This window comes from Scyliorhinus canicula, chromosome 27 (genome assembly GCF_902713615.1).
Source record: "Scyliorhinus canicula chromosome 27, sScyCan1.1, whole genome shotgun sequence".
Taxonomy (NCBI): domain Eukaryota; kingdom Metazoa; phylum Chordata; class Chondrichthyes; order Carcharhiniformes; family Scyliorhinidae; genus Scyliorhinus; species Scyliorhinus canicula.
The window spans coordinates 24130272-24155556 of NC_052172.1; the positions used below are offsets into that span (position 1 = coordinate 24130272).

General features: G+C 52.2%; 1 protein-coding gene across 1 annotated transcript in view; it reads left to right on the top strand.

The window, feature by feature from the left end:
* Window positions 1-25285, top strand: part of LOC119957724 (latent-transforming growth factor beta-binding protein 1-like) — a 182732-nt gene that overhangs the window by 86250 nt on the left and 71197 nt on the right. The window contains exons 7-12 of the mRNA XM_038785804.1: window positions 900-1002; window positions 10643-10690; window positions 13602-13724; window positions 20429-20593; window positions 21896-22057; window positions 23318-23395. Coding sequence (XP_038641732.1) covers window positions 900-1002; window positions 10643-10690; window positions 13602-13724; window positions 20429-20593; window positions 21896-22057; window positions 23318-23395 — 679 coding nt within the window. The remainder of the gene's footprint in view (window positions 1-899; window positions 1003-10642; window positions 10691-13601; window positions 13725-20428; window positions 20594-21895; window positions 22058-23317; window positions 23396-25285) is intronic.

Consider the following 25285-nt stretch of genomic DNA (forward strand, 5'->3'; position numbering starts at 1 on the left):
CCGGGTGCCCCAGTTTCCTCCTACAAGTCCCGAAAGATGTGCTGTTGGGTGAATTGGACATTCTGAATTCTCCCTCAGTGTACCCGAACAGGCGCCAGAGTGTGGCGACTAGGGGACAGTAACTTCATTGCAGTGTTAATGGCACAATAAAGATTATTATTATAAAAATCCAATTCCAAACCTCTTGTACCCACGCCTTGTTCTTGTTCCAATGATGCTGTGCATTAGAGCTGTGATGGTGAATTATCCCATTGATCAGCAATAGCTAATCTTTCATTCAAATGAGATGTTAAACTGAAACTCTGTCGGTCTCGAAATGTTAAAGGTTCCATGGCCACTACTCAAACTGGAGTAGGAGATTGGTGCCAACATTCCTTCCTTAATCAGAACAAAACACAATGTTACTCTTTATTTATCTAATTTCTGATCTGAGATCTTGCGACACACACACTGGTTGCCATATTTGTTTGTGTCGTAGCCCCCGTCCTTCAAATTAATGAAATGTCAGAAAGATGGGTTGAAGTTTTCTGAGAGAGTCAGTGACGAGCTAAGTAAGTTTTTCTGATGAAAAATCATCGACCTGAATTGTTAACACCTGTCTGACGTGCTCAGTACTTTCAACTTATTCTATTTTCTCCCCATGTCTGCGTGGGTTTCCTCCGGGTGCTCCGGTTTCCTCCCACAAGTCCCGAAAGACGTGCTTGTTCAGTGAATTGGACATTCTGAATTCTCCCTCTGTGTACCCGAACAGGCGCCGGTGTGTGGCGACTAGGGGCTTTTCACAGTAACTTCATTGCAGTGTTAATGTACGCCTACTTGTGACAACAATAAAGATTATTTTTTAAAATTTCTTTATTGAAGTTCTGATTTATCCATCGGCCATTCTTTTGCCATTTCAGTGTTCTTTGCCACTGACAGGATTACGAACGCTTGAACGTTGTTGCCGAGGAGGAGGAGTGGGATGGGGGGTGACTGAATGTCTCCAGTGCCCTGTAACTCCAGGTATGACTCACCTTTATCATTTTCATACACATGGCCTCAAAACCTGAGAAATCACAAATGGATCAGTTAATGAGCTGATGGTGCTGATCAATATTAAACCATCCCAGCCTCAATCGCCAGCCTACAATCCGCTCACACTTGGAGCCCGACTCTGACGGGCATCAACCAGGGAACAATATAACCCCAGCTGAGTTCTCACTTCCCATCACTATCCAGTCACTCTGAGAGTAATGTGTGTGTGTCTGTGTGTGTTTGTCAGTGTCACTGTGTGTGTGTCAGTCTGTGTGTGTCTGTCTGTGTGTGTGTCAGTGTCACTGTGTGTGTATCAGTCTGTGTGTGTCTGTCAGTGTGTGTGTCAGTCTGTGTGTGTGTGTCAGTGTGTCTGTATCTGTGTTTGTCAGTTTGTGTGTCAGTGTGTATGTCAGTGTGTGTGTCAGTGCATGTGTGTCAGTGTGTGTGCCTGTGTGTGTGCCAGTGTGTGTGTCAGTGTGTGTGTCAGTGTGTGTGCCAGTGTGTGTGTCAGTGTGTGTGTCAGTGTGTGTGTCAGTGCATGTGTGTCAGTGTGTGTGTGCCTGTGTGCCAGTGTCTGTGTCAGTGTGTGTGCCAGTGTGTGTGGGTCACTGTGTGTATCTGTGTGTGTGTGTGTGTGTCTGGGTGTGTGTGTGAAAGGCACAAATGAAAAGTGGAGCTTGTTCAAGGAACAAATACTGCGTGTCCTTGATAGGTATGTCCCTGTCAGGCAGGGAGGAAATGGCCGACTGAGGGAACCATGGTTCATGTAATGAACTCCAATTGGCTTTATTGGTTGGCCAATTGGAGTATGAGATCCCTCAGTGATAGCTCATTGAGGGGGCCCATATGATCACCTGTGTAGGCTTTGTGAGCCAGTCTTAAGTTGGCTGGACTGCTAGCAGCACTGTTTGTAGCTGCTCCTGTAATATCATTATTGTAAATAAATATTGGTGTGGTGACGGAACTCCTGCATCCCATGGATTACTACAGTTCACAAAAGAGGTTGAATGTCTTGTCAAGTGGAAAAAGGCAGCGTATGTAAGGATGAGAAAACAAGGTTCAGTTCAGTCGCTTGAGGGTTACAAGGTAGCAAGGAATGAGCTTAAAAAAGGGCTCAGGAGAGCTAGGAGGGGGCGTGAGAAGTCCTTGGCAGGTCGGATCAAGGAAAACCCCAAGGCTTTTTACTCTTCTGTGAGAAATAAAAGAATGACCAGGGTGAGGTTAGGGCCGGTCAGGGACAGTATGGGAACTTGTGCATGGAGTCAGAAGAAATAGGAGAGGCGTTGAATGAATACTTTTCTTCAGTGTTCACCAAGGAGAGGGGCCATGTTTTTGAGGTTGAGAGTGTGATACAGGCGGGTAGGCTGGAGGTGGTAAATGTTCTGAGGGAGGATGTATTAGCAGTTTTGAAAAACTTTAGGGTCGACAAGTCCCCTGGGCCAGATGGGATATATCCTAGGATTCTTTGGGAGGAAAAGAATGAGATTGCAGAGCCTTTGGCTTTGATCTTTGGGTCCTCACTGACCACGGGGATAGTGCCAGAGGACTGGAGAGTGGCGAATGTTGTTCCTCTGTTCAAGACAGGGAATAGGAATGACCCTGGTAATTATAGGCCAGTTAGTCTTACTTTGGTGGTCGGTAAGTTAATGGAAAATGTCCTGAAGGATAGGATTTATGACCATTTGGAAAGATGCAGCTTAATCCAGGATAGTCAACACGGATTCGTGAAGAGTAAGTCTTGCCTCACAACTTTGATTGAATTCTTTGAGGAGGTAACTAAGTGTGTAGATGGTGGAACAGTTGATGTCATATACATGGATTTCAGTAAGGCGTTTGATAAGGTTCCCCATGGTCGGCTTATGAAGAAAGTAAGGAGGTGTAGATAGAGGGAAATTTGGCCAATTGGATAAGTGTGAGGTGGTTCACTTTGGAAGGAGTAACAGGAATGCAGAGTACTGGGCTAATGGCAAGATTCTTGGTAGTGTAGATGAACAGAGAGATCTCGGCATCCAGGTACATAAATCCCTGAAAGTTGCCACCCAGGTTAATAGGGCTGTTAAGAAGGCATATGGTGTGCTAGCCTTTATAAGCAGGGGGATTGAGTTTCGGAACCACAAGGTCATGCTGCAGCTGTACATAACCCTGGTGCGGCCACACCTGGAGTACTGCGTGCAGTTCTGGTCACCACATTATAGGAAGGATGTGGAAGCTTTGGAAAGGGTTCAGAGGAGATTTACTAGGATGTTGCCTGGTATGGAGGGAAGGTCTTACGAGGAAAGGCTCAGGGAATTGAGGTTGTTTTCGTTAGAGAGGAGAAGGCTGAGAGGTGACTTAATAGAGACATATAAGATAGTCAGAGGGTTAGATAGGGTGGACAGTGAGAGTCTTTTTCCTCGGATGGCGATGACCAACACGAGGGGACATAGCTTTAAATTGAGGGGTGATAGATATAGGACAGATATCAGAGGCAGTTTCTTTACTCAGAGAGTAGTAGGGGTGTGGAACGCCCTGCCTGCAATAGTAGTAGACTCGCCAACTTTAAGGGCATTTAAGTGGTCACTGGATAGACATATGGATGAAAATGGAATAGTGTAGGTCAGATAGGCTTCAGATGGTTTCACAGGTCGGCGCAACATCGAGGGCCGAAGGGCCCGTACTGCGCTGTAGTGTTCTATGTTCTATGTTCTAACTGGTTGTCACATAGAAGACAGAGGGTGGTGGTGGATGGAACATTTTCAGATTGGAGACCAGTTCCCAGCGGTGTACCACAGGGATCAGTGCTAAGTCCTCTGCTATTTGAGATTTTTATAAATGACTTGGAGGAGGGGGCTGAAGGGTGGGTCAGTAAATTTGATGATGACACCAAGATTGGTAGAGTAGAGGATGAGGTGGAGGGCTGTTGTCGGCTGCATAGAGACATTGATAGGATGCAGAGCTCGGCCGATAATTGGCAGGTGGGGTTTAACCCTGATAAGTGCGAGGTGATTCATTTTGGACGGACACATTTGAATGTGGATTACAGGGTCAACGGCAGGGTTCTGAGGAATGTGGAGGAACAGAGAGATCTTGGGGTTCATGTCCACAGATCTCTGAAGGTTGCCACTCAAGTGGATAGAGCTGTGAAGAAGGCTTACAGTGTGTTAGCGTTTATTAACGGGGGCTTGAGTTTAAGAGCGCGGGGTTACGCTGCAACTATACATGACCCTGGTGAGACCACATTTGGAGTATTGTGTGTAGTTCTGGTCACCTCACTATAGGAAGGATGTGGAAGCATTGGAAAGGGTGCAAAGGAGATTTACCAGGATGCTGCCTGGTTTGCAGGATAGGTCTTATGAGGAAAGGTTGATGGAGCTCGGACTTTTCTCATTGGAGCGGGGGAGGATGAGAGGCGACTTAATAGAGGTTTATAAGATGATGAGGGGGATAGATAGAGTGGATGTTCAGAGACTATTTCCTCGGGTGGATGTAGCTGTTACAAGGGGGCATAACTATAAGATTCAGGGTGGGAGATATAGGAGGGAAGTCCGAGGTAGGTTCTTTACTCAGAGAGTGGTTAGGGTGTGGAATGGACTGCCTGCTGTGATAGTGGAGTCGGACACTTTAGGAACTTTCAAGCGGTTATTGGATAGGCACATGGAGCACACCAGAATGACAGGGAGTGGGATAGCTTGATCTTGGTTTCGGACAATGCTCGGCACAACATCGAGGGCCGAAGGGCCTGTTCTGCGCTGTACTGTTCTATGTTCTGTGTTTGTGTGCGAGTGTCTGTGTGTGTCGGTGTGTGTGTGTATGTGTGTCGGGGTGTGTGTGTCTGTGTGCGTGTGTCTGTCTGTGTGCATGTGTCTGTGTGTATCAGTGTCTGTGTGTGTGTCTGTGTCTGAGTGTATGCGTGTGTCTGTGTGTCTGTGTGTATCAGTGTCTGTGTGTCTGTGTGTATCAGTGTCTGTGTGTGTGTGTGTGTGTGTATCAGTGTGTGTGTGTGTGTCTGTGTATATCAGTGTTTGTGTGTCTGTGCGTATCAGTGTGTGTGTGTCTGTGCGTATCAGTGTGTGTGTGTCTGTGTATATCAGTGTGTGTGTGTCTGTGCGTATCAGTGTGTGTGTGTCTGTGCGTATCAGTGTCTGTGTGTGTGTCTGTGTGTATCAGTGTGTGTGTGTCTGTGCGTATCAGTGTGTGTGTGTCTGTGTGTATCAGTGTGTGTGTGTCTGTGCGTATCAGTGTGTGTGTGTCTGTGTGTGTCGGTGTGTGTGTGTCTGTGCGTATCAGTGTGTGTGTGTCTGTGTGTGTCGGTGTGTGTGTGTCTGTGTGTATCAGTGTGTGTGTGTCTGTGTGTGTCGGTGTGTGTGTGTCTGTGTGTATCAGTGTCTGTGTGTGTGTCTGTGTGTATCAGTGTGTGTGTGTCTGTGCGTATCAGTGTGTGTGTGTCTGTGTGTGTGTCTGTGTGTGTCGGTGTGTGTGTGTCTGTGTGTATCAGTGTGTGTGTGTCTGTGTGTGTCGGTGTGTGTGTGTCTGTGTGTGTCGGTGTGTGTGTGTCTGTGCGTATCAGTGTGTGTGTGTCTGTGTGTGTCGGTGTGTGTGTGTCTGTGTGTATCAGTGTGTGTGTGTCTGTGCGTATCAGTGTGTGTGTGTCTGTGTGTGTCGGTGTGTGTGTGTCTGTGCGTATCAGTGTGTGTGTGTCTGTGTGTGTCGGTGTGTGTGTGTCTGTGTGTGTCGGTGTGTGTGTGTCTGTGTGTATCAGTGTGTGTGTGTCTGTGTGTATCAGTGTGTGTGTGTCTGTGCGTATCAGTGTGTGTGTGTCTGTGTGTATCAGTGTGTGTGTGTCTGTGCGTATCAGTGTGTGTGTGTCTGTGTGTGTCGGTGTGTGTGTGTCTGTGTGTGTCGGTGTGTGTGTGTCTGTGTGTATCAGTGTGTGTGTGTCTGTGTGTATCAGTGTGTGTGTGTCTGTGTGTATCAGTGTGTGTGTGTCTGTGTGTATCAGTGTGTGTGTGTCTGTGCGTATCAGTGTGTGTGTGTCTGTGTGTATCAGTGTGTGTGTGTCTGTGCGTATCAGTGTGTGTGTGTCTGTGTGTGTCGGTGTGTGTGTGTCTGTGTGTATCAGTGTGTGTGTGTCTGTGTGTATCAGTGTGTGTGTGTCTGTGTGTGTCGGTGTGTGTGTGTCTGTGCGTATCAGTGTGTGTGTGTCTGTGTGTGTCGGTGTGTGTGTGTCTGTGTGTATCAGTGTGTGTGTGTCTGTGTGTATCAGTGTGTGTGTGTCTGTGTGTGTCGGTGTGTGTGTGTCTGTGCGTATCAGTGTGTGTGTGTCTGTGTGTATCAGTGTGTGTGTGTCTGTGTGTGTCGGTGTGTGTGTGTCTGTGCGTATCAGTGTGTGTGTGTCTGTGTGTGTCGGTGTGTGTGTGTCTGTGTGTATCAGTGTGTGTGTGTCTGTGCGTATCAGTGTGTGTGTGTCTGTGTGTGTCGGTGTGTGTGTGTCTGTGCGTATCAGTGTGTGTGTGTCTGTGTGTGTCGGTGTGTGTGTGTCTGTGCGTATCAGTGTGTGTGTGTCTGTGTGTGTGTATGTCAGGGTGAGTTGCAGCTTTGTGATGTTTTTATTTTACGGACTGACAGAATAAATAAAGTTTTCTCATAGGTGCTGAACAAGAGTTTGTCTCAAAGACTGAAATCAGAGCCCAGGCTTGTAACCGGACAGCAGAATTAATAGTTTATGTCGTTGGGGATGTCGCGATTTTATTCACAGACTTAATCACTGGATTTAATCTAATTTTTCGGATGAAAGATATTCCCAACAACTGAACTCTGCAAAAAAAAGTTTTTAAAATTTCATTTCAAACGAGATGGATTCTCGTTGTTGCAGAGTTGTTTTTCTGTGTGGATTTAACTTTGGCGTTGTGAGCAGTAATGTGGAAACTGAGTGACTGATCACACAGTGATATTGAGGAGTCTTTCAATCAGATTCCAGTGCGGGGCAGAATTTTCACTGATCTGATTGCCCCCATTGGAGTGGTAACTGTACAGATGTGGCTGATGTTCTGGAGTGGATCCCTCCTGGATCGGAGTCTGATTGAGGGGAAGGTGAAGGCAGACTGAGGTAGGGGTAGGGGTGGTATGGGTGAACTGGTCAATGATGATCTCAGCAGCAGATAGACCTCACTGGGGACAGGAGGTCCTTCTTTTGGGGATGTGGGAGTGTCAACCAGGCGAGGGGGTGGTGAGGGGCATTGACCAGAATAGATCTAGTGGAGGGTAGTTGATTGAGGAGTGGAGTCGATTCAGAGGTGGGGGATTCAATCAGGTGGGCTGCGATCTCAGGGAGATGGTTGGGGGCCCGAATATGCGAGAAGGGTGTTGGAGAACTGAGGCTGAGGTTCAGGGCCCTCGTGTTGGGGCTTTGGAGGCTTTGTGATGGGATCTGAGACCTTGGTAGGGTTGTTGGTTGGAGCGGGGGTGGGAGGAGGGCTGGGAGGTGGGGAAAATGTGATCATGCAGGCCCCTGGGTCCAGGCGAAGATGCTGATCTCCCCTGAATCCCCAGTGTTTGTCACAGTGAAGTTCTCAAGTTCTGTGACACTGGGGAATTCCAATCAGATTTGTTTAATCTTTCTGGCAGCCGCATTAGCATATTTAAAGTTCAGTTCCAACTCCATGGGTCAATGTGTCCCCACCCAGAATCCAACCTCGGTTAATGGAGGAAATGGATGGATCGGAGGTGAGTTTGGGTTCTGACAGATTTTTGCGACTTCAATGACCTACCTGACCTGTGGCCACATTGCCTGCTCCTGAGCCACTGTTTTCAGAAGGAGCCTGTTTATATTGTTCATTAACATCCGTGTATAATCCAGATATCCATTCCGATAACTGCACTCCTGAATCATGTAGATCTGACCTGAACGCTGTGTTCCTCTTTGGATTTACTGATCTCACTGAGTACCATAGCTTTGAATGCCGGGCGAGACAGTGGTGCAGAAAGGGTGGAAAGAATCAGCCACAGTTCTGTACACAGTTCTGTAGGTACTGCAATTAGTTCTGGAAGCTTCAGAAAGATATATTACGATTATGCAGGGCTTTAGTGAGGCCACAGCTATGTACAGTTTTGGTCTTCCCAAAGAGATGATGCAGTTTCCTTGTTGGGAATGCAATGGGGGTTCTGGCGTCTGGGAATAGGGGGTTCTCTCGTAAGGAAACATCGAATGGACAAGGCCCATGGAGCTCGCAAGAATGAGAGCTGATCTCATCGGGGTCGACGCTGTGGGAATGTTTCTCCTGGCTGAAGAGTTTAGAAGTCAGGGTCACATTCTGAGAATAGCTGAGACGAGGAGCATGTACTTAACTCGGGAACAGCAAAACTTTGGAATTCTCTTTCCCTGAGGACTGGGAATGCTCGGAGTTGAGTTAGAATTGATAGATCTTTGGATATTTGGAGGCAATTGAAACAAATTCAGCTCATATTTACTGGGGGAGTTGGGTCCAGGACCTATTTCTTGTGCTTTTATGACCTGACATTACAGGAAGTGCTTTTTCATACAAAAGATAGTGGGAATTTGTAACTTTTTGTTCATAAAAGTTGTGGAAACCAGGAGTCAACTGGCTTTGAACATTGAGTTTTAATGGGTGAGGATGTTAAGGGTTCTGGAACTAAGATGTGTAAAATTAATTTAAGATGCAAATCAGCCACGATCTACTTGACAGGACAGGGTCGAGGGGCTGAATGGGCTCCTCCTTTTTCTGTGTGCCTGCTATGTAGACCATTCTGTGTTCCAGCTGATAATGGATGGCGTTTAGGTGTCATATTAAACTCGAGATGATGATGCTCCCACAGTAGTGCTTTGTGTTTGAGCTCAGATATGAAGAATGATCCTGGATCATGTCCCGGAAAGTTGTGCAGAGCTGATACTCCCTCAGTCTAAGTTCCAGCGCAGGGTGTTGCTGATTATTAATGGAGGGTTTGGTACCTTATGGGTGCAGCCTGGTCAGCATCAGACATTCCTTTGTGGCTTGTGGAGAGGCGCGTTAACAAGCATCAAATCTCTTCATTCAATGATCGGACTCCATGGAAACTTAATCCCTTCGTCTGGACTATTAAACCTACATAAGTGTCCATTTCAAATTAATTCTTTCCATTGAAATCTTCTCAAAAATTGTGTGTGCAGCAGGCAAACTTAATTTTCCAGTGCTGTCTCCTCCCCTGATCCAAGCTTTAACCCTTTGTGTTCCTATATGACGCGCTGACTCCCAATGTGAAGTATAGGGGGCAGTGTTTCCCAATTGCAGCCCTTCACAAAGGACTGGACAGTGAGAGTTGACATGTTTGGAGCAGGATGTTTGACGGGTAATATCCAGAGGGCAGGCTGGAGGGGATGAATGGTCTTCTCTTCAAATTATTTGGTCATTTCTTTTCTCCAGAAGCTCTGAGGCCAAATCAACAAAGTGCACATGACCCGCAAATCGAACCTGAAACTTTTCGGTCACCATTTCAGCTCCCTCTTAAATAAAAGAGTTACTTAAAATGTGTACAATCACAGCCAACAGCTGTCAATTCGACAAATCTTCACAATCTCCATTACTAATTGTCCTCATGTGGAAGGTGTGCTGGGCGAGGGCAGATTGTTTTTCACAGGAACTTCTCACACTCCTTTCCTGCTCCAGGTTCTGGGAATGTGGTGTTATCCAGCTCCTCCTACTCTGGATTCTGGGAATGTGGTGTTTTTCAGCCCCTCCTACTCCGGGTTCTGGGAATGCAGTGATATCCAACTGCTCCTGCTCCAGATTCTGGGAATGTGGTGTTATCCAACTGCTCCTGCTCCAGGTTCCGGGAATATGGTGTTATTCAACCCCTCATACTCCAGGTTCTGGGGATGTGGTGTTATCCAGCTCCTCCTACTCCATGTTCTGGGAATGTGGTGTTATCCAGCTCCTCCTACTCTGGATTCTGGGAATGTGGTGTTTTTCAGCCCCTCCTACTCCGGGTTCTGGGAATGCAGTGATATCCAACTGCTCCTGCTCCAGATTCTGGGAATGTGGTGTTATCCAACTGCTCCTGCTCCAGGTTCCGGGAATATTTTGTTATTCAACCCCTCATACTCCAGGTTCCGGGAATGTGGTGTTATACAGCTCCTCCTGGTCCAGGTTCCGGGAATGTGGTGTTGTACAGCTCCCATCTTCTGGAATATCACAATGCAGAATGACATAGGGAAGTGCAGAGACTGGAAATATCCTCCATCACTCCCAGCCCAATAATTTTGAATATGTAGTAGAATGTTTGCAAGGATCCAGAAGCACGGTGATGGACAATTGCCAAACTGGGGCCATGACTCTGTTTGTGAGGTGACCCAGCTCACAGCAATTTAAAGATTCCTCCTCACCCCCCCCCCCCCCCCAGACCCGCCCACACCACCCTCACCCCCACCTCCACACACCCACAGTACCCCAGACCCACACCTCCCACTTCCACACCCACACCATCTCCACCCCCCCCCCCCCCCCCCACATCCAAGTACAGAAGGGGTTCACTGTAGCCCCAGGTGCCTCATTCAAGAACAAAGGTGCGTTTTCTACTCTGATCCAGATTCAGTTGTTTTTCGGCTTTTTCCCAATTTATTTCGGCGTTTTTACTGCTCTGATTATTTGTTCCACAGGAAATGATTGTCCCCGTGGATTCGAGAAAATTGATGGACAATGTCAAGGTAAATGAAACAAATTCTCAATCTCATTGTAACCTCTCCCCCTCTGCCCACTGACCTCCCCTGCCCGCTGACCTCCTCTGCCCGCTGAATCACTCTGCCCACTGACCCCCCACTCTGTCCACTGCCCCCCCTGCCCGCTGACCCCTCTGCCCACTGACCTCCTGCCCACTGACCCCCTCTGCCCACTGACCTCCCCTGCCCACTGACCCCCTCTGCCCGCTGAATCACTCTGCGCACTGACCCCCCACTCTGTCCACTGCCCCCCCTGCCCGCTGACCCCTCTGCCCACTGACCCCCTGCCCACTGACCCCCTCTGCCCACTGACCTCCCCTGCCCACTGACCCCCTCTGCCCACTGAACCACTCTGCCCACTGACCCCCCACTCTGTCCACTGCCCCCCCCTGCCCACTGACCCCTCTGCCCACTGACCCCCCTGCCCACTGACCCCCTCTGCCCACTGCCCCCCTGCCCGCTGACCCCCTCTGCCCACTGAACCACTCTGCCCACTGACCCCCTACTCTGTCCACTGCCCCCCTGCCCACTGACCCCTCTGCCCACTGACCCCCTGCCCACTGACCCCCTCTGCCCACTGACCTCCCCTGCCCACTGACCCCCTCTGCCCACTGAACCACTCTGCCCACTGACCCCCCACTCTGTCCACTGCCCCCCCTGCCCACTGACCCCTCTGCCCACTGACCCCCCTGCCCACTGACCCCCTCTGCCCACTGCCCCCCTGCCCACTGACCCCCTCTGCCCACTGAATCACTCTGCCCACTGACCCCCCACTCTGTCCACTGCCCCCCCTGCCCGCTGACCCCTCTGCCCACTGACCCCCTGCCCACTGACCCCCTCTGCCCACTGACCTCCCCTGGCCACTGACCCCCTCTGCCCACTGAACCACTCTGCCCACTGACCCCCCTGCCCACTGACCCCCTCTGCCCACTGCCCCCCTGCCCGCTGACCCCCTCTGCCCACTGAACCACTCTGCCCACTGACCCCCTACTCTGTCCACAGTCCCCCCGCCCGCTGACCCCTCTGCCCACTGACCCCCCTGCCCACTGACCCCTTCTGCCCACCGACCTCCCCTGCCCACTGACCCCCTCTGCCCACTGAACCACTCTGCCCACTGACCCCTACTCTGTCCACAGTCCCCCCCGCCCGCTGAACCCTCTGCCCACTGATTCCCCCACCCACTGACTGCCCACTGACCCCCGCATGCCGACTGACCCCCTCTGCACCCCCAACAACATTCCCCCCTTTGTCCACTGCCCCCTCTGCCCACTGACCCCCTCTGCACCCTCCCCACTATGCCCACTGTCCCCCCGCTGCACCCCACTGCGCCCACTACACCTCCCCCTTCTGCCCACTGACCCCTCTGCACCCCACCGTGCCCACTGCCTCCTCTGCCCCCCCTCTCCCCACCATGACCACTGTCCCCCCCTCTGCCCACTGCCTCCCTCTGACCTTCCTACCCCTTGACTGGCTGGGTGTAAGATCCTGGAACTGAACCACTAACATTGGGAAGGTCCCATCCCTATTCCTGCCTCTGCTGTGGTTAGGCTGCTGCCTCTAGGTGAGGAATGGCCTGTCTGCCCAGTGAGTTCCTGTTGCCGTGTGTTGACCATGATTACTTCATGGTGTTTGAATGGACCGTGCACACTGACTATCGGGGTTCAGACATGAAGAACGGCAGCTGGATGGGTGACTCAGTTAGGGGGTCTGCAATCCCCAGGCTGTACCCATTCCCGCTGTGTGGGCCTCTCCAAATCAGTGCTGGGAGTTTCTTATATCTGTGTGAGAATATTATCAATTCAGTTTGCACAGCCGTGGAGGCGATGTAGGTAAAAGATGCAGAACCTCTTTAAACAAGGGATTAGTGTAAAGTGGATTCCAGGCATACCCCCTCCGAATGAGAGACTGGAGACTTGAATAAGGTGAAAGCTGCTTTAGTAATTAGGCTGAATTATAAAGACTGGATCACCTGGGAGCAGCGATTGATGCTTTGGTATTTGGAAAATCTCAATCCCCCTCGTCCTTCACTGGCAGCATCACTGGGAGAAGATACAGGGTCTGCCCCTGTCTACATTGATGCATTATGCTCCCTACCCCTTCCAAGCATTCTGCACATTCCTCCTGACTAATCTCAACACTGGTATGAACAGATCAAATTCCAACTTTGACACATTATAACTTTAAGATCTGTTTGGTACCAAGGCGGTGTATCGCAACAGGGAACCAGAGTCTGATCTTAAAGTGAGAATGTTGTTTGGTTCGCCCATTATACTATTCCAGAACAAACAGTTGCCAACACCCAATTTCACGTCCACTAACCATTCTCCTGCGATGTTAGTGAGGATCAGTCAGCTGTGCATCCCTGTTCCATCATATATCCACCACTATCACTTCCCAGTCACACACCCTGCTGATGTGGACATATATCATTGTTCCCAGAGGCTTCCTACATAACACCATCAACTGGAGGGGTTCAAGAAACCCCGCTACCCTCAGGGGGTGCTTGGGAATGGGCAACTTACCCACATCTCTGTAAACATCAGCAACATTGCTGCTGCAAGATAATACCAGAGGAGCGCCTCTATTTGGACAGTTATTGCCCAGGAAGTTTCTCGTTATATTCACTGGCAGTTTGGAATTGTAGGTGTAGAGTATTATATGTATAAATCAATAAAACAGACGCCACCTCACTTACTGTTTGCCTTTCGCAAAGAATGATTTCTCCTCCTGTAAAAATTATCCAGCTGTGAAAATGTAGCCCAGAAACATGGTCTGACTGTCAAAACGACATTGCTCATAAAACATGAAACTAGAAATAAACTTTTAACCCAGTGCTGTCCCCAATGCAGACATTAACTTTATGACCAGTATGACCAATCTCTTACTCTGCATCTTCCAGATATCAACGAGTGCTCGCTGCCAGGAATCTGTCAAAACGGCAAGTGCCTGAATGTGAGAGGCAGCTACAGCTGTGTGTGCAGCCCAGGGTTTGTACAGGACACCTCGAAGAGCCGTTGCATCTGTAAGTGATCAAACCTGTAAGAACACAGGCAGACTCCACCACATCATTAACTGTGTGCACTATTACCAAAACTGCCTCACCCCATTCTCCCCCAGTCAGTGTTCAGCCTCAACAATTACCTCCCATTTCATCAAGAGAACCATGTTTCCAGCACAGATGGGAGTGATGAAATGTTGTGATGCAGCAGCCACCTTAGCTAGTCTGCTCAGTGAACAATAGCAGCAGAAAGAGAAGATTAAAGATCTGTCTTCAACCTCAATGTCATCTTCCGGCCCCGTGTATATTGGTCTGGAAAGAGATGATGGCCCACAAAAGAACCAAGAGAAGTGGGACGCGATTCAGCGTACAGAAGTTGGGTGATCCTCGGAAGCTGCCGAGAAATACTCCGCTATCCAACGGCACTTTGCCGTTTATTCGGGAAGTTTCTCCCCGTCGAGACCGCACTCCGATTAATTTCCCGCTGGTGCGCCCCAATCTTTCCTCTCCCATCTTTCAGCACCCCCCCCCCCCCCCCCCCCCCCGCCTCTGTCCCCAATCTTGGGGAGATCCCCGGAAAGGTCTCCCATCACCCTCTCTCTAATTGGTAAGACCCCCCCCCCCCCCTCCCCAAGGCCTGACCCCTAGCAATGCCAGCCAGGCACCATGGCAATGCCAGGGTCTATTTATGTATTTACACTATGGGCTCAATTCAACGACCCCATTGCACCTGGCGCAGGTCCAGGTAGATGGATGAATTGTGCAAGGGCCTCGAATTGGGCTCGGTGGTAGGGAGATGTCAGCAATACCAGGCCCACAGCCAATTGGAGGAGTCCCAGAGGCTATGGACGTAGCAGATGGCGACAGCAATGAGTGACACCGAGGCCAACATTGCGAGGGTGGTGACCGCAGTGGAGAGCCTGGTGCACGACGTCGGCACCATGAGTGAAGCTGTCCCACATGTGGCTCAGTCAGTGACGGCCACGGCTGAGGGTCTCGGCAGTATGTCTGCCTCGCTGGGGGATGTGACCCAGTACCGGGCCGACCTTGATGAGGTTCTGCGGGACATGTGCCTCTCTCAGATGGGAATGGCCGAGGTGCTGCAGAGCTTGTCCCAGTCCCACGGTGGCCACCAACCCCCCCCCCCCCCCCCCCCCCCCCCCCCCCCCAGAGTTCCACCCCTCTAATGAGGCTGCCCACCAGGGGCACCAATGGGACGAGGTAAGCGGCTGGCTACCTCCACCTCTGACGTGCATCCTGGGGATACGCATAGACATAATTGTAGAATTCGGGGGGGGCCAAGCACATCGAAAATCACTGAGGGCACAGAGGGGGGTCGGGGGCACAGGATAGGTGTGGGGGGGTGGTTAAGGAGTGGTGTGTGTGTTGGGGAGAGGGGGAGGGGGCATTGTGGGGGTTTGAGTGGTAAGGGAGGGAGGGTGGGAATAGTCGGGCAGTGGCACCCCAACCCCCCCCAACCCCTCCCCCGAGACACCCTGCCCTCACACAACCGGCTGCGACATATTCCCCCAGGCTGGGGCCCATCCCCTGGGTGTTCGGATGTGGTGTGTGTGGTGTTACCTCCCGCAGTGTCCAGGCATCAGGGTGTGATTGGGATGCTGGGCAATGACTCCCACTTGCCTACATGGCCCACCCACCCACGGGAATCCACTTGGGATTTGTGAAGTGCTCACTTAACCACGATTGCCAATTCCCTGTCAGCGATAGCCTTCAGCCGCACGGCCAGAGGCCTTGACAGTCAGTGGGGATAGGGGTGGTCAATGGGGCAGACAGGCAGGGGCTAGGGTTTCCCCCAGAACAGGTACATGGTGGAATTGCACACGCCCAGGCTGCCCAGCCCACCCCCTGCCATGCACAGGGCCAGCAAGCCCAGCACCTCCGGCCTCACTGTCTGAGCGACAATCTTTCCTCACCCCCTCGGCCCCCCCACAGCAGCCCATCCGCCAGGGTCATGTTTTTCAAAAGGATGACTTTTGAAAGGTGCCAGTGTGACCCCCTCACTGGGGAGGCCGCTGGACATGGTCTGGCTCCCGTTTATCGTAAGAAATGGTGATATTTAGTTTCTCGTCATGCTCGGCAAGATCTCAATTTCACGTCTGGGAGCGGACCGGTTACATCGCAAACGGTTTGGTGCCTGGCGCGATTCCCTCTTTCCATCTCTCCCGCTATTCACCGGCCTCGTTTTGCTCGAGTGAGAGCACAAAGGGGTCAGTGAATCACGGACCACAGAGGCGTCCAGCACTTTTGTTTTTATTACAGGAGGTCAGTAGGTCAATGATGTCAGCCAATAGCTAGACTGCTCCACTCTATCCATCAATCCCAAACTAATCCCACTGCCCCACTGCCTCCCCCATGGCCCTGGGTCAATCCCATACTAACCCCACTGCTCCATTCTCTATCCATAGCTCTGCATCTTACACAGCTTGAGCACAGTGGTTAGCACTGTTGCTTCACAGCTCCAGGGACCCGGGTTTGATTCCCGCCTTGGGTCACTGTCTGTGCGGAGTCTGCACGTTCTCCCCATGTCTGCGTGGGTTTCCTCCGGATGCTCCGGTTTCCTCCCAGAAGTCCCGAAAGACGTGCTGTTAGGTGAATTGGACATTCTGAATTCTCCCTCTGTGTACCCGAACAGGCGCCGGAATGTGGCGACTAGGGGCTTTTCACAGTAACTTCATTGCAGTGTTAATGTAAACCTACTTGTGACAATAAAGATTATTATTACATTAAAAGTTGCAGTGATCTCTGCCTTGAACTCTCCCTGCGGTAAACTATTCCAAGCTCCATGTAAACAGAATATCCCAACATCTGTCAACACTTTCTGTGGCTCTTTATATTAACGCATCTCGTTACTGACTATCCCAAACTGTTATCATTTTAATAATCTTAATGAAAGCTCCCAGGGCCTCAGTCACTCCACAATTGCCCACTCTCCATCTCCCGTAAAGAGAGAGGAGAAAGTTTAAAAAAAGGATTTGACGTCCATCGGAGACAAGCTGGTGCAGGATTAAAGAGCCCGACCCTGTACTCACAACCGGTCTTTCAGCCAATCAAATTCTCACTAGTTGTCTTGAAAAAGTGTGTGTGTGGGGAAGTGTGTGTGGGTGGGGAGTGTGTGTGTGTGGGAAGGTGTGTGTGTGTATGGGAAAGTGTGTGTGTGTGTGTGGGAGTGTGTGTGTGTGTGTGTAGGAAGGTGTGTGTGTATGGGAAAGTGTGTGTGTGTGTGGGAAGGTGTGTGTGTGGGTGGGGAGTGTGTGTGTGGGGAAGTGTGTGTGGGTGGGGAGTGTGTGTGGGTGGGGAGTGTGTGTGTGTGTGTTTATGTGTGGGTTGGTGAGTGTGTGTGTTTGTATGTCGGTGGTATTCGATTAGATTTAGATTTATTGTCACATGTACCGAGCTACAGTGAAAAGTATTGGGCGCGATTCTCCGCTCCCCACGTGGCGTGGGAGAATCGGGGGAGGGCCCCTGACATTTTTCACGCCCCCCCTGGTGCCCCCTGCGATCCCCCCCCCCCCCCCCCCCCCCCGCCGCCGCTCGGAAGAATCGCCGCTCGCCGTTTTTCACGGCGAACGGCAATTCTCCGACCCGGATGGGCCGAGCAGCCTGCCGTTCGCGACCGTTTCACGACGGCGGCAAACACACCTGGTTGCTGCCGTCGTGAAATGGGCGGCAGATGCCCGTTTGGGGCAAGAGCACCACGACTGTGCCCGGGAGGGGACAGGCCCACGATCAGTGCCCACCGATCGTCTGGCCAGTGTCCAAATCGGACGCACTATTTCCCCTCCGCCGCCCCGCAAGATCAAGCCGCCACATCTTGCGGGGCAGCTGAGGAGAAAGACGGCCACCGCGCATGCGAGGGTTTGTGCCGTCTGCGTCATGATGTCATCCGTGCATGCGCGGGTTGGAGCCGGCCAACCTGCTCATGTGCGGCTGACGTCATATAGGCGCCTGATGCACGTCATTCTCGGTGCGCCGCCTTGACGCCAGCGTCAAGGACGCGCCGCTGAGAAGTACGGAGCCCCGCTCCTAGCCCCCTGGTGGGAGTGAATTCGGTGCCAGGAACGGGCTCCGAAGCCGCCGTGAAAGCCCATTGTTCTGCATACAGACCAGGCAGATGGTTCCATACATGAAAAAACATCGGGCATACATAAAATACACAATGTAAATACGTAGACACAGGCATCGGGTGAAGCATACAGGAGTGTGGTACTACTGAGTAGAGAAGATGTGTGAAGAGATCAGTTCAGTCCATAAGAGGGTCATTTAGGAGTCTGGTAACAGCGGGGAGAAGCTGGTTTTGAATTTGTTCGTCCGTGTTCTCAGACTTTTGTATCTCCTGCCCGATGGAAGAATTTGGAAGAGTGAGTAAGCCGGGTGGGAGGGGTCTTTGATTATGCTGCCCACTTTCCCCAGGCAGCGGGAGGTGTAGACAGAGTCAATGGATGGGAGGCAGGTTCGTGTGATGGACTGGGCGGTATTCACGACTCTCTGAAGTTTCTTACGGTCTTGCGCTAAGCAGTTGCCATACCAGGCTGTGATGCAGCCAGATATGATACTTTCTATGATGCATCTGTAAAAGTTGGTAAGAGTCAATGTGGACATGCCGAATTTCCTTAGTTTCCTGAGAAAGTATAGGCGCTGTTGTGCTTTCTTGGCTGCAGTGTTCCTGTGGGTGGACCAGGACAGATTGTTGGTGATGTGTACACCTAGGAATTTGAAACTGCTAACCATCTCCACCTCGGCCCCGTTGATTTTGACAGGGGTGTGTACAGTACATTGCTTCCTGAAGTCAATGACCAGCTCTTTAGTTTTGCTGGCATTGAGGGAGAGATTGTTGTCGCTGCACCACTCCATTAGGTTCTCTATCTCCCTCCTGTATTCTGACTCATTGTTATTTGGGATCCGACCCACTACGATCGTATCGTCAGCAAACTTGTAGATGGAGTTGGAGCCAGGTTTTGCCACAAAGTCGTGTGTGTATAGGGAGTATAGCAGGGGGCTAAGTACGCAGCCTTGCGGGGTCCCGGTATTGAGGACTATTGTGGAGGAGGTGTTGTTTATTTTTACTGATTATGGTCTATGGGTCAGAAGGTCGAGCAGCCAGTTGCAGAGGGAGGAGCCAAGTCCGTGGTTTTGGGTAGATGCGTGCATGTAGGTATGTGGAAGGTGTTGGGAGGGGGGGGGGGGGGGGGGGAGGGGTTTTTTTTTGTGTGTGGGTGTGACTATGAGGGTATGTGTATGCTTGAGTGTATGTGTGCATGTGTGGGTATGTATGGGGTGTGACTGGGTGTGTGTGTGTGAGAGAGCCCCCAGTCCCTGTGACTAAGGGTGTGTGAGTGGATGATGGGGAATCTATTGTTGAATAATGTGAAGCCAGTACTTTGCCCCCCCAGTCCCTGTGTGCCCCCCCAGTCCCTGTGTGCCCCCCCAGTCCCTGTGTGCCCCCCCAGTCCCTGTGTGCCCCCCCAGTCCCTGTGTGCCCCCCCAGTCCCTGTGTGCCCCCCTCCCAGTCCCTGTGCCCCCCCCAGTCCCTGTGTGCCCCCCAGTCCCTGTGTGCCCCCCAGTCCCTGTGTGCCCCCAGTCCCTGTGCCCCCCCAGTCCCTGTGTGCCCCCCCCCAGTCCCTGTGTGCCCACCCCCCCAGTCCCTGTGTGCCCCCCCAGTCCCTGTGTGCCCCCCCAGTCCCTGTGCCCCCCCCAGTCCCTGTGTGCCCCCCCAGTCCCTGTGCCCCCCCCAGTCCCTGTGTGCCCCCCCAGTCCCTGTGCCCCCCCCCCAGTCCCTGTGCCCCCCCAGTCCCTGTGTGCCCCCCCCAGTACCTGTTCCCCCTGTCCCTGTGCCCCCCCCAGTCCCTGTGTGCCCCCCCAGTCCCTGTGCCCCCCCAGTCCCTGTGTGCCCCTCCCCCAGTCCCTGTGTGCCCCTCCCCCAGTCCCTGTGCCCCCCCCAGTCCCTGTGCCCCCCCCAGTCCCTGTGTGCCCACCCCCCCAGTCCCTGTGTGCCCCCCCCCAGTCCCTGTGTGCCCCCGGTCCCTGTGCCCCCCCCAGTCCCTGTGTGCCCCCCCAGTCACTGTGCCCCCCCAGTCCCTGTGTGCCCCCCCAGTCCCTGTGTGCCCCCCCAGTCCCTGTGTGCCTCCCCAGTCCCTGTGCCCCCCCAGTCCCTGTGTGCCCCCCCAGTCCCTGTGCCCCCCCAGTCCCTGTGCCCCCCCCAGTCCCTGTGTGCCCCCAGTCCCTGTGTGCCCCCAGTCCCTGTGTGCCCCCAGTCCCTGTGCCCCCCCCCCCAGTCCCTGTGTGCCCCCCAGTCCCTGTGCCCCCCCAGTTCCTGTGTGCCCCCGGTCCCTGTGTGCCCCCCCAGTCCCTGTGCCCCCCAGTCCCTGTGTGCCCCCAGTCCCTGTGTGCCCCCAGTCCCTGTGTGCCCCCAGTCCCTGTGTGCCCCCCCAGTCCCTGTGCCCCCCCAGTCCCTGTGTGCCCCCCCAGTCCCTGTGCCCCCCCAGTCCCTGTGCCCCCCCGTCCCTGTGTGCCCCCCCCCAGTCCCTGTGCCCCCCCAGTCCCTGTGTGCCCCCCCCAGTCCCTGTGCCCCCCCAGTCCCTGTGCCCCCCCCCCCCCCACAGCCTCTGTGTGCCCCCCTCCCCGCCCCCCATTGCAATAGCTTATCTTGTGTTCTGGAGACCAGCCTGTCCCTCCTGACTGAACAAGCTGCTGTGGTTTGAATGTTCCAGCACAGCAGGTCATATCGTTAACCAAGGGGCCTTGTTACCGCATTTGGAGGAGTGGAACCTGCTCACTGCCCGTGGTCCAGAACATCACCAAACAAATCTGCTGCTGCAGCCGGGTAGGGAAGGCCTGGGGGCCCGACTGCCAGAAATGTCCATCTCCACTCACAGGTAATCAGCAAGTGACAGGCAGTGACTGAACTCCAATCCAGGCACGGAATGGGGCTGGGAGGGCAAATTACATAGGGAGAGAGGAGGAGGAGGGAGGGCAGGAGATAGAGGGAATGAGTGTGGGAAAGAGTGTGGATAGAGAAGGAGGCAGAGGGAATGGGAGCGAGGTTGGGAAAGGGTGGGAGAGTGAGGGAAAGAATGAGTGTGGGAAAGAGTGTGGATAGAGAAGGAGGCAGAGGGAATAGGAGCGAGGTTGGGAAAGGGTGGGATGAGTGAGGGAAAGGTGTGGTCTGAAGGGAGAGAGGGAAGGAGAGAGAGGGAGCAAGAAGGGAGAGAGGCTGACAGGGAGGGTAATTTGGGAGAAGGGAGGGAAGATGGAGGAGCAGAAGAAGATAAAGAAGAGAAGTAAAGGGGATTGTGGATAAGGAAGGGGTAGAGGAAGAGATGAGGGGGAAGAGGAGGGGAGAGGAGAGTTGGGGAAGGGGTGGGTCAGCTGACCCTCGATTCAACAATAACATCTCCTCAGGGACCTGAGTTTGTGCCATGGTTAAACAGGCCGATTCTCGTCCCAGAGATCTTGGAGGCCATGGGCACGTTGCACAAAGGAGCGGTTTGGGAATTTGCCATGTCGGAGTAAAAATGTTCCATAATCTCAGAGACTTTAATTTCCTGAACGTTCGAAACAAAGGATTTAGGGAGGGGATGTGATTTATTGTTACTCCTGGCCAGAGGGTAATGATGTGGAGTCAGTGAATCTCTCTCACTCGACCTGCTGCTCAATCTGTCTGCTCCACACCATCAAACCTTTGATTTGTTTTGAGGATGGGTCCCAAAGAGGTGCTGGAAACTGAGCTCTGGGATGGGTTGTTTAACTGAACATCATTGGAACTGGCATCAGGATTCAGGGATGGAACTTTGGGAGGCCCAATGAGGCTGGGCAGAAACTCCCCTTCATTGAGTGGCAAAGTTTAAAGTGCAGGGTTTTTACAATCTCATATTTTTGATGACAATCCAAAAATTATTCAGTTTGTTGCTCCAATTTCACAATTTATCCTGGTTACATTTGAACTCACAATCTGCACTGCTCGGCTAATGCCAGTGCTGGATCCAGTGCTGAATGCATACTCAGTAGCAGATCCAGTGCTGAATGCATACCCAGTGGAAGATCCAGTGCCGAATTCATATCCAGTGGAAGATTCAGTGCCGAATTCATATCCAGTGCCCCTATTTCCCAGGCTCACACTGTGTCTTTGAAGTTACTCTGTCTGGTCAATGGTTCTGAATTTGACATTCTCTCCTCAGAGGGATTTCGGGAGATTTGCCCCGCGGGATCTGGTTACCATTACATCCGGTCGGATCTCCGTTACAATAACCGGATTACGGGGGAGAGGGGTCGAGGAATCACAAATGTGGATCGAGCATCACGAACCACCACTTCAACACCTCACATTCAACCCACAGAGGGTAGGTTTAGGTTCACTGAGGGATTGAGCCTATGGGAGGGGAGGCAAGGGAGGGTGTGGAGGAGGGAAGGATAGGGAGTGGGTGGAGGGATAGGGAGTGGGTGGAGGGATAGGGAGTGGGTGGAGGCTTTGGGAGTGGGTGGGGGATAGGGAGTGGGTGGGGGATAGGGAGTGGGTGGAGGGATAGGGAGTGGGTGGAGGCTTTGGGAGTGGGTGGGGGATAGGGAGTGGGTGGAGGGATAGGGAGTGGGTGGAGGGATAGGGAGTGGGTGGAGGGATAGGGAGTGGGTGGAGGGATAGTGAATGGGTGGAGGGTTTGGGAGTGGGTAGCGGGATAGGGAGTGGGTGGAGGGATAGGGAGTCGGTGGAGGGATAGGGAGTGGGTGGAGGGATAGGGAGTGGGTGGAGGGATAGGGAGTGGGTGGAGGGTTTGGGAGTGGGTGTGTGGCGGGATAGGGAGTGGGTGGAGGGATAGGGAGTGGGTGGAGGGATAGTGAGTGGGTGGAGGGTTTGGGAGTGTGTTAAGGGTTAGGGAGTGGGTGGGGGGATAGGGAGTGGGTGGAGGGTTTGGGAGTGAGTGGAGGGTTTGGGACTGGGTGGAGGGTTTGGGTCTGGGTGGAGGGTTTGGGAGTGAGTGGAGAGTTTGCGACTGGGTGAAGGGTTTGGGAGTGAGTGGAGGGTTTGGGACTGGGTGGAGGGTTTGGGAGTGAGTGGAGGGTTTGGGAGTGAGTGGAGGATTTGGGAGTGGGTGGAGGGTTTGGGAGTGGGTGGAGGGTTTGGGAGTGGGTGGAGGGTTTGGGAGAGGGTGGAGGGTTTGGGAGTGGGTGGAGGGTTTGGGAGTGAGTGGAGGGTTTGGGAGTGGGTGGAGGGTTTGGGAGTGGGTGGAGGGTTTGGGAGTGGGTGGAGGGTTTGGGAGTGGGTGGAGGGTTTGGGAGTGGGTGGAGGGTTTGGGAGTGAGTGGAGGGTTTGGGAGTGGGTGGAGGGTTTGGGAGTGGGTGGAGGGTTTGGGAGTGGGTGGAGGGTTTGGGAGAGGGTGGAGGGTTTGGGAGTGGGTGGAGGGTTTGGGAGTGGGTGGAGGGTTTGGGAGTGGGTGAAGGGTTTGGAAGGGGAGGGTGGGAGTGGACGTTGGGCGGGGGATGCCCAGGATGGAGTTGGGAATCCCGGGATGGAGTTGGGAAGCCCGGGATGGAGTTTGGAAGGTGACGGAAGAAGGTGGAACAGGGAAAATTAATGCTCTGATTTCTTTTCCATTCCTGGGAAGCTCCCAGATTGACAGAGACAACACGTGCAGTGAGCACATCGCCAACTTCAACAGCCCTGCCCAGGACTCCTCGCCCAGGTATGTGTCTAATTCAGGACTCCTAAACAAGGAGATTTATTCAGACCAGGAAATTAAACATTTAAAAAATATATAAAACCTCTTATTTTGCTGGCAGATATTGATGTTCACTGCCCTGAGTTTTAGATTTTGTGTTAGATATCTCCTACCTGCCCCATTATGGGCTTTATGCCGTTTTGGGCTTATACGTGCTAGAGTTTAGAAGGGTGAGAGGGGATCTGATCGAGGTGTATAAAATACTAAAAGGGATTGATAAAGTAAACATAGACCAAGTATTCCCCCTTGTGGGGAAATCTAGAACAAGAGGTCACAAATCTAGGTTGAGAGGAACTTCAGAGAGTCGTGAATACCACCCTGTCCATCACACGAACCTGCCTCCCATCCATTGATTCCATCTACACCTCCCGCTGCCAGGGGAAAGCAGGCAGCATAATCAAGGATTCCTCCCACCCGGCTTACTCACTTTTCCAACTTCTGCCAACGGGCAGGAGATAGAGAAGTCTGAGAACACGCACGAACAGACTCAAAGACAGCTTCTTCCCCACTGTCACCAGACTCCTAAATGACCCCCTTATTGACTGACCTCATTAACACTACACCCTGTATGCTTCAACCGATGCCGGTGCTTATGACGTTACATTGTCTATATTGTGTTGCCCTATTATGTATTCTCATGTATTTTCTTGAATTCTGTTTAATTCCCCTTTCTCCCCATGTACTGAATGATCTGTTGAGCTGCTTGCAGAAAAATACTTTTCACTGTACCTCGGTACACGTGACAATAAACAAATCCAATCCAATCCAATCCAATCCAAGAAGCGGTAGATTTAGACATAGAACATAGAAAGACATAGAACATACAATGCAGAAGGAGGCCATTCGACCCATTGAGTCTGCACCGACCCACTTAAGCCCTCACTTCCACCCTATCCCCATAACCTTAATAACCCCTCCTAACCGGAGGGGTAAGACAGAGGTTAAGGGGGAACTGATTGAGGTCTACGAAATTATGAGAGGTATGGACAGGGTGGATAGCAACAACCTTTTTCCAAGAGTGGGGGTGTCAGTTACAAGGGGTCACGATTTCAAGGTGAGAGGGGGAAAGTTTAAGGGAGATGTGCGTGGAAAGTTTTTTACGCAGAGGGTTGTGGGTGCCTGGAACGCTTTGCCAGCGGAGGTGGTAGAGGCGGGCACGATAGCATCATTTAAGATGCATCTGGACAGATAAATGAACGGGTGGGGAACAGAGAGAAGTAGACCTTGGAAAATAGGCGACAGGTTTAGCTAAAGGATCTGGATCGGTGCAGGCTGGGAGGGCCGAAGGGCCTGTTCCTGTGCTGTAATTTTCTTTGTTCTTTGTTTTGTTAACCTTTTGGACACTAAGGGCAATTTAGCATGGCCAATCCACCTAACCTGCACATCTTTGACAGTATGTCTTTCGGGACTTGTGGGAGGAAACCGGAGCACCCGGAGGAAACCCACGCAGACACGAGGAGAATGTGCAGACTCCACACAGACAGTGACCCAGCGCAGAATCGAACCTGGGACCCTGGCGCTGTGAAGCCACAGTGCTATCCACTTGTGCTACCTTGCTGCCCACGGTAGAACTGAGATGAGGAGGAACTACTTCTCGCAGAGGGTGGTGAATTTGTGGAACTCGCTGCCCCATAGTGCGGTGGAATCTGAGTCATTGAATGGTTTCAAGAAGGAGATAGATATATTTCTGATTTTAAAAAAACGGGTTGAAGGGATTTGGGGAACAGGTGGGGAGGTGGATTTGAGACCAGGATGAGATCAGCCGTGATCTGATTGGATGGCAGAGCAGGCGGTAAGGGCTGAATGGCCAATTTTTGTTCCTATGGGGTGTTGAAGGGAATAGTTTACAGCCTC